Below are 9,454 nucleotides of genomic sequence, written 5' to 3' on the forward strand. Positions count from 1 at the left end.
TAAACCAATCCAAACACATCAATTTATGCAGCCTTCGTTCCATTGCGAAAGGTAACTTTAGGTCACCCTCGATGAAATATTCAGATTTTCTTCCTGCAAATCCAGATTCCAGGTTAAATTGATTTACTTTTAAGGCAGTTTTGAATTAATTAAACGTCTAGTTGTAGCAATAATGCATATTCTGTAGCTAAATAATTATATAATAAAATTAGTACGTGTATATCAGTTCTTCTCACCTTGTCGAACAGATGAACGTGGTCCTCTCAATCCACTCGACTTCGACGTTAACGTTTAGGATCTTAACCCCCTCACACTTGTCCTTTTATCCCCCGTGCTTGAGGTGACATGACGCGCTGCGGAACCACTTTCCAAGTATTCGGGCCTCGTACTCTTACGGCTCTGTAGATGCAAAAACACAATTACCTACTTATTATTAGTATGATCGTTACTCATTCAATTGCTGTACCCATATATGTAAATCAATCTTAATTGTGTCTAATATTTAATAAATAAAAAATGATTAAAAATGCAATGCCCACTTTTTATCACTGGCATGTTGTACTTTCTTCACATTCAGCAAGTCCAGGCTGATTTCTCAGGTCATCGTTAAGCATATTCCGAATCTATGATTTCGTTCGCTCGAGCAATGCGTTCCTTGTGAATGAAAGCATCAAATTGCAAATCTGTAGTGTTTTTTGTCATCGGAAACGTATGCAAGTGAGACACAATTTGTAGTTTTAAAAACGGTTTTGCTCTTTGTTTATTTTTGTAGTGGTTTTACATTCAGGAACAACTACATGAGAACAACTATTATATAGGTGATAAACTAATACTTGTTGGTACTATAATTTCGCTATTTATTTATTTATTTTATTATTACTAACGACTTGTTCAGATCACGCTGCATTGTACTGTCATAGTGGATTTATATGTGGGTGGGAGGAACAGTATGTAGATATATATTATATATCTGCATAATATATAGATAGGAATAGTAATTATGAGTGATGTACCCCTGGTTTTTGCACGCAGTAACAATGACATGGCTATAGTTTAGTATTTATGACTGACACGGAATGCGGAAGATACTGACGACGGAGGTTGTTTATCATTATTGGCGGAGACGTATTATTAACACAGTAGTTTGTAGTATTTATTATTATATATATGGTAGAGCAGTGGTGGTGGTGGTGGTGGGGTAGGATATTATAGAGATTTATTATGGTTCAGCAGGAAGAGGAGTGGTTGTAGGGGCAGTTAATGAAAGATTATGAGAATGCGTTCAATTTGGAAATGTTGATAGACTCGCTTTTGGACGACGGGGAGAAGCTCCACGCCCGGTGGTGGGAGTCATCAGAGTTAAGGAGGACTCGGATGGGGTACCCATGACGGGGTAAGAGGTCGTTCTTTTGGCAGATCTTGAGGAACGAGAATACATAATATATGTAGGTTTTATCATCAGTAGCTACAAATAATTTCTAATTACTAGAATTTTTAGTACCTTCGACGTCTTGCAAGCGGTTGACCTGGTAAACCGAAATATCCTCGGGGTATGACCATTCGAGCGTTTCCGTGGGCAGGTCTTGATCCACCATGGGCTTGCAATGCATTAAGATGAGCAGAGTAGCCATCGCTCAGTACGGTAGCCATAGAATGTTGCTTCTTGGACGCTTTACCAACAATGAATATTCTGTCGGAAGAAACTGAAGCGCACGCGTATACGCCAATATCCTTACTACTTCCGTATGCCGCGTGTATTACCAATTTCTGATCCTGCAGATTAACCCGACAACAAATTAATTACTCGACTAATTGCTCTGAATGAGTTATTCGTTCATTTAACTTACCTGAACTAAACTTCGCAAATAATCAGCCTTATGACCCAAAAAGTCTGTAGATAACCCATCCGCAAAAGAAACTAAACCATGAGGAAAGTTATGCTGTGCCAACCAAGAGACGACTTTATGCTGTTGCATATCTGGACGACCAGTTACGTAGATGATTAAATATCCCAGCTCTTGCCAATGTCTAATTTGGAATTGGAATAGAATTGTATTATTATTCAGAAAGTTAATACATATGACACTTTATTTAACAGATTACAAGTTACCGAACGACATCAACGGCACCAGCCCTAACTCGAGGATCCCTTCCTGTCACTGACACACTGGCTGTAAATGAACCATCAATGCTGAACACAACGCACTCAGTCTTTGGTGGAACAACCGCACAGTAGAAATCCACACAGGTGTGGTCACCTCTGAAAATGACCAATAAATCATTCAATGTCATTGCATATGCTGCACACTAACGAGTCTAGTCAAATACAATTTAAAATATTTTGTCGATTCTCACCGAACAACCATTTTCACTGGATAAATCCCATACCCAAAAGCTTTATCACTAGGAATTGAATAATAAATCCGGCCGTTTTTGTCAGTTACTTCTGTAGCAAGTTGGCTCCATTCGCCCATCGGAGGGTCCTTCATGATATAAATGTCCACTTTTTCACCCGTCAGTGTCACCATGTCCAATGGGCCGTACATGAACCGAGCTCTAAGCGCCTGAGGATGTCCTTCTCCAACAATCACGTCATTGGCACGGTGATTGGCAGCAACATTCTTAATCACACAACGCCAATTTATATTATTTACTGATAGCCACAAATAAAAAAAATCAAGGTTGACCTACTTTTAATTTCACGGACGTTCTCTTCTTCACCCACTTTTCCCGTGGTTGATTTGGAGTAAATACCCTGACTTCCTTTTCATCTTGGGATAAAAGTGAACTTGATTCTTGGAATCCAATCTAAATATTGACAATTAATTTTTATAATTTATTTATTAATGTGCCTGAAAGTGGGACATTGCAAATTTTGTTTTTATCACAAACCTGGCGTAAAATGAAAGCAATTGCATCCGTTGATTCCCAGTAACTGGCATGGAACAAATGGGGGAGGGAGTGTAGAGGAAATGATGCCAATGCTTCCGGGCAATACAGAGCGTAATCAATCCTTTTATTGCCCCACCACTTTTGAGTCACTGAAGAAAGAAATTTATTTACGTATTATGTATGCATATTTTTATAGATTTTGTTATTAATAAATCTTCAAACTTGAAGCACATTCTAGACAGCACTCACATTGGTTTATCGCTTGGAGGGACAGGGCATCAGTTAAGCCAGACATTCCACTTTGAATACTTATATCCGATAAGCGTCGACCACAACTTGACGCTAAAGCTCCAAAGCTGACACCAGACTCAGCAAAGAGATGCGGATTACTCTGTATGCTCTCCACTGCAAATAAAGACCAAAGTTCACAACTGATGCATAGTACACAATTTGTGTATCAGAATAGAGACGAAAGAATGTTGTCGAAATTACTCACATAAATGGAAAGGTAGCCCATCACCCAATGGATACTTCGTGTAGCGTGCCACATTGACTGGTGGGACACCTGCAAATCTTGCTGAAATTAGAGGCTCCAGTCTTGCAGCCAAGGGGTCCGTTGGGTGAAAAAGGTTGTACACTTGCTGACAAGGGCGCGTCCACGGCACTAGTAAATATAAATGAATCGATATAAATTGGTGTCTATATTATCAATTGTCCAAAATATGCATAGTCATGAATTAATTACTGTGTCGATCTTCGCACTGAATCCGACGATGTGCCAGGACCAGGCCGAGGGGACTTCCAAACATGAAAAAGTCGCTCACTTCAAAGTCTAATTTTGTATTGGAAGAGTCGCTCGCAGATGAAGACGATCTACGTCGCGTTTCTCCGGAGGGACATTGCAGCAGGTGATCTGTGGATAAAGCTACATCATGTTGTTTTTTTAAAACAAACCAACAAGCTACCCACCTCCAATACTTTCCAGGAAAGCATTAAAATTATCAAGCTATATATTTAAATACCTGGACTTGGAGGGACTTCATCCTCATTCAAAAACTGTCCTGCGCAACAATGCTTGACTAAAGCATCATAACCCAGAATAGAACCCATCGAATCTCCAATAAAAACTATTTGACCACTGAATCCTTGCCCTTCTTCACACTTGAGGAAGTCAGTGTAAACTTGATTGGCAGCAACTACAGTTTTTGACACAGCATCCAAATACTCTAATTGGCACGTTGATACGAGAGGAATAGCCCCAATTGGCACGGACTCGTGAGTCATTTGTGGACTGTCTCCAGTTCCATATACATCAAAACTGTATGGGCTTAGACTGTAATGAACAAACAAATTGATTTATGGCAATCTATAATTTACTGAAAATATCGTCGCGTTAGGGAATGGAGACCATTGTTATTACACTTTGATTACCTAGAGAGAATAGCCAGTGCATCAGTACAAACAGATGGACATGGCACAAGCTTGACCACAACGTGACCCATCATGGCTACAAAAATTAAAGATAATTAGCTACCTATATTAAACAACTTGTTTATTGTGGCCGCTTACATGGATAATGTTGTCGTATTACAGATTCGAAAGCACCCTTGAACGTTGTCACGTCGGACTTTTTGGCAGGGAGATCCACAGTTGCGTCTAGCGCACTCCCAGCATGTAGCACCATGCATAGCACCGTTGTACTACAGGAAGAAGCAAGTACGGCGTTTCCACCGTATATTGTTGGAGACCCGGGTAAAGAAGCTTCCATACTTCCTCGGCTCACTAGCACCTTATGTTTTTCACGCCCTGTCGTGACCCGCTGAAGAAATGGTTGGCTGAATATACTATCGTCTAAACAAAAGTAAACCCGTATAAATAATTTAGCTGAGCCCTACTAATATTTTTAAATTTTAATCACACCTTTTTTGTAATCAGATTTGGCTTCACCCTGTGGGATAAGGTCCAGAGAGCTCCATTTGGTTAAGGAAACAGAATCGTCTCCATCTAAGACAGAACAATTCAAATAAAATATGCGATAAAATATAATTGCTTATATTAATGGCGCAATTACGGGTTAATTTATTACCTAAGCAGTCAAAAAATTCATCATCGCTTCCTTCTGAATCTGATTCGTTCTTCATTAAGCCTTCCACTCTCCAAGTCCGACTCGCTTCAACTTTCTTTGCAGCTCTTGGTGAACTATGATGTCCTTTTCCACTACAGGAAATGGATTTGGAAGTTGACGGAGTGCTCACTATGTTGTCACCAAGGTCGCTAATTTTCACAGTAATTTTAGGGGATTTAGGGCGACTTGTTTCGTAATATTCACCAGCACCACCACCGCCCTTATCGCCAGCCCAACTACGGGAGGAATTATCCGACTTTTTGTCATCACAACTGCTATCACTACTTGGTTTAGTACAAATAAATGGAGATTCTTTCACAGATTCTCTAGAATCTTCATGATCATAGTCTTCCCCATCGTCTTCTTCTCCAGCATCGCGACGAGAGTTGGCCATTTTCTTCCTAAGAGCCTCTTGAGTTTGCCTCTCCAACTCACGAATATCACTCATTGTCATACCGTACCACTCGTCCTGCCAAGCCCAAGCTTGCCTGTGAGCTCGAAGCATTATTCTTCTCAATCCTTTGGAATGGATAGAGAAACATGCAGTTAATTATGACTCCAGAACAGAGAAACAAATTATGCAAATCTGCCATAACGAAGTACTTACCATAGTCGTGAATAAATTTTTCGATTTTGCTCTGCATTCCCCAATAATGAAACTCGACCCGGCACAGTTTATACGCACACATTATTGCTTTACCGGAGGACAATGGCATATTTTTCCCCTGTAATATAATAATATAGCTCAATAACACAAGATTAGTTGATTACACGGTTATAACACGGTTACCATACCTGACATTCTTGCCAATAATCATCAATCCAATTGTCATCTAGAGGACCTCGTGACGTTTTCTGAGAACGATAAAATTTTGGATCTTCCTCTTTCACATAGTCCGTGCCATGTAACTGATCCTTCACAACATCAATGAGATCTGAAATAAAACATAAAAAAACATTTAGCTTTACTAAAACCATAGTATACAGTATTGTTTAAATTTCTATGCAGGTATAGACTCACCCACAATCGGATTCCTCACGTCAGATTCACTCACTCCGAACACATTGTCTTGATGGCCAGCATCAGCGCAGTAGTAGGTTTCTATTTCTAAAGAGAATCGTTGGACAAAGGGGCAGGTATATCGAGTTTTCGTGTACGGATAAGCATTCCATGCTTCCTCTTCCACGGTTAAGGCTGATTTAGGAAGAAGACTTTTGAACCAACCAGGGAGGTGACTGCCAACATGATACATTTTTCGGGTATACTGCCCCGTTCCTGCAGGGCCCGGACCATCCTCGTAGGGCTCATTCAAAAGAATTTCAACCCCATTTCCAACACCTTTCGACTCATCCCGACTCTTTTTCTGCAAAATTTAATATATTTTCTCCGTTACAGTCTCAACCTTTATTTGCAAAAAAAACCATGGCAGATAGGAACTTACCGCTATCATGTACAACTGCGCGATACGATACTCCTCCACAGTCAAGGGAAGAGGAATCCTGTACTCCTTGATCAGCATCCTGTCACTGACTACGTACGAGCACGGTATACTTTGCACCTCAAATCACGACAAGATCATAGTAGCAGCCGTTCACATTCCTCATATGAATGCACGGACCACTGGCTACAATTAACTTATTGCAACATTTTAGCAACAGGCTGCTGCTGCTTAGGCCAAATTAATGTAAGAATTATATGCATTTGCTTATTGAAAAACGAGGGGCGAGAGATCTCAGAAATTATTAACTCGTCTTGAGAATTAAGCACCTGCAGAGATACAGATCGATGAACACTTGAAACTTCTTTCCCCCTGTAAACAACAAAGTCATAACAATTTATTTCGACAGTTATGACCAAACTATAAAATTAAAGTTTAATAACTTTATTCGCTACCAGAGCTAATAATCAATTATGTAACTTAACAAACAATAGATTATTTATCAACTTGCCATTGATATTACGCGTCCCTTGTGGTGAACATATCTTTGTAAGATTTTGACCAACAACGCATCTAATAATAATAAGCTCTCCACATAAACTAAATAGGTAAGCTCGCTAAGTAACTGCACGTGGGGTCAATAATAACAACGCCACCACCTGCTACACAAAGTCTGTCTTTTTTTAAGCTGAATTGTTAATTTAAACCGACAACAGAACGGAAGAATAATAGTAAGCCCGTCCCAAACACATACAAGTATTACATCAGCTAACTAATTATTACTGGAAGCCCTTATATATTCGTAAAGTTGGGTAGGGTTACCCAACGTATGAATGTTCACAATAACACGCTTACATGTACACTACTCCCCTGCCCTTGCGAAACTAACTGTCTCATCTCCCATATCACGTACTACTAGCACTTTCTCCAATGACCAAAGCTGTGTGAACATGTACCAAACCGAGATATTTCACACCACCACAAGATGCGCTGCAACGAGTTGCAAATATACTAAAAACAAGCCAGGCAGGAAGGAAAAACAGGGAAAAGATATAAATTATATGAGAGAGGACGAATTCTACCCGACTTTTCTCAATCCGATTCGTTCTACTTCGGAGCCTATCCGTAAAAGTTCATTCAGCATCATCTCTCTGGCTCTCTCTCGTTGTGTCTCCACTATTCATACGGGAAGCCAGCAAGGAGAACAGTCTTTCCAATCACAATAGACGACGCTCATCATAAAATAATATCCGTCCCGTTATTATATTTATGATCTTTGTCCTCGCCTAATGCACAATGACCAATAATAAACGACTCATCCACTCCAGCGTTTATCATAATCATCATCATGTTAGCTGCGTATGCTCTCTCGAAGAGAAAGGACAGCTTGGCACCTTTACTAGCAACTGTACACATATATTATATATATACCAGGCAGAGGCTTCATTCATTTATACTGCCTCGGGATGAAGAGAAAGTGAAGAGAGAGTAGAGCAAGCAAGCAACGCAGTACTTTCTCCTTCTGGGTTTTTTCATCCTCCTCCAACTACTCGTTGTACTTGTATCCTCCTCACCGACAATAATGCCACTCTTGGTATAGTTTCTTATCGGCATGTCAAATCACATCAGTGATCTTGATAGATGTCGACTTGTTCAACTTCTTATCGAGAATTGATTCTACAGAAAGGAAGCAGTTTTTGCTGATTGCATCTTTCAATGAGCCAAGTGTGATTGTAAATAGGAAGGAATGAATGAATGAAAGGTCGTTGTTTTTTCTCCAGACATGTGAGAATCTCGTAAAAATGAATAAATAATGGACATGCGAGCTAAATCTAATTTGGGGTGTCACGTTCCGAAATAAGTCGACACTTTGACCTTTACATCCCTACAAGATTGTGAGTAACAACAAATTGCATTATGATTGCATTATAAAGGCCGAAAATCAGAATTGGCTGTGCAATTAAATTACACCCGCTAAAAGGAAATTATACAGTCTAAAGTTCGTTAACGTCAGCGTCACAATGTGTAAGCAATTCTCCCAAAGTTAAGACTGCTATCTGAAAATACGAATTTGGTATGAAATAGTGTTTCCATGATATGTAATGACCTACATAATTATACACATATTATCCCACTAACCCACCATTACAGAGAATAGTAACCTTCCTTGCTAATAACAATTTCCAAATCTAAACATGAAACGCCACAAGTTACTACGTATTGGACGACATGATGGCATTGATTAACACATATACATATCTCATCGCTATGCTATCTCCATCGATCTACTCAACCTACTGAACTGAGCAGAAGAATAGCCCTACAACTACAGGTGTTTAAATGAGACCAAGTTTGTCTTACCTTGTAAAAATATTCGGCTTGTTTTCTCTGATGATTCCACCCCCAGTGAGGAAAGCTGGAGCCAGCCAGGACACGGAGGAGCTAATTCGTCTCTGTTGTTGCAGGAAGGGGCTGTCGAGGAGGAATAAGACGACGACGACGACGACGACTGAAGGCTCTACAACAACGGCCAGAGCAATGCGGATCGCATGTTAGGTTGGTAGGACGTCATTGAATGGAGTGGAGTGGAGAGTCGCCCATGAACTCTAACATTTCGCAGATGAGCCCGGATCTTCTCTCCTCCGCCACAGACACACCGACAAAACCGAACCAAAGGTAAAATCCCTCAGTCCTCGTCCAGCACTAGGCGGCCTTCGTTGGTATACCCTCTGTCCTCTTGATCTAGTCTTAGTGAGTGGTACTTACTTACTCATATTTTCCCCTTTGATACAATATTTTGTTTTCCATTTGCTCCCTTTCTTCCCTTGTTTACATTCTGCTTCACAGATCAGAGAGAAACATCAAACAACGCCTTCGCCACCGCCACCGCCGCGCCGAGACCAAGCCTCACTTGTTGCTGACTGAGTACAATATAATGAGACGACCCAGCGCTTTGCTTATCTTTCGCGATGATGAGATTCTCTTCAATCGTGTAATG

General features: G+C 40.3%; 1 protein-coding gene across 2 annotated transcripts; it reads right to left on the minus strand.

Annotated features, from left to right (window-relative positions):
- Positions 1–732: 732 nt before the first annotated feature.
- Positions 733–9,305, minus strand: LOC110857946 (protein retinal degeneration B). 2 transcript variants are annotated; one of them, XM_035858448.1, is made up of 20 exons: positions 8,818–9,305; positions 6,460–6,828; positions 6,039–6,381; positions 5,813–5,952; positions 5,625–5,742; positions 4,979–5,536; positions 4,813–4,896; positions 4,462–4,743; positions 4,324–4,399; positions 3,915–4,225; positions 3,638–3,805; positions 3,389–3,556; positions 3,142–3,297; positions 2,893–3,041; positions 2,692–2,808; positions 2,356–2,621; positions 2,111–2,260; positions 1,848–2,028; positions 1,502–1,773; positions 733–1,418 (listed from the first exon to the last, which is right to left on the minus strand). In XM_035858448.1, the coding sequence occupies exons 2-20, from the start codon at positions 6,535–6,537 to the stop codon at positions 1,283–1,285; spliced, it is 3,753 nt and encodes a 1,250-aa protein (XP_035714341.1). In that variant the 5' UTR covers positions 6,538–6,828; positions 8,818–9,305; the 3' UTR covers positions 733–1,282. The 2 variants fall into 2 exon arrangements, with proteins under 2 accessions (XP_035714341.1, XP_021962242.1); XM_022106550.2 differs by having other exon boundaries at positions 3,638–3,817.
- Positions 9,306–9,454: the final 149 nt, after the last annotated feature.

This window comes from Folsomia candida, unplaced genomic scaffold, assembly GCF_002217175.1.
Source record: "Folsomia candida strain VU population unplaced genomic scaffold, ASM221717v1 Fcan01_Sc020, whole genome shotgun sequence".
Taxonomy (NCBI): Eukaryota; Metazoa; Arthropoda; class Collembola; order Entomobryomorpha; family Isotomidae; genus Folsomia; species Folsomia candida.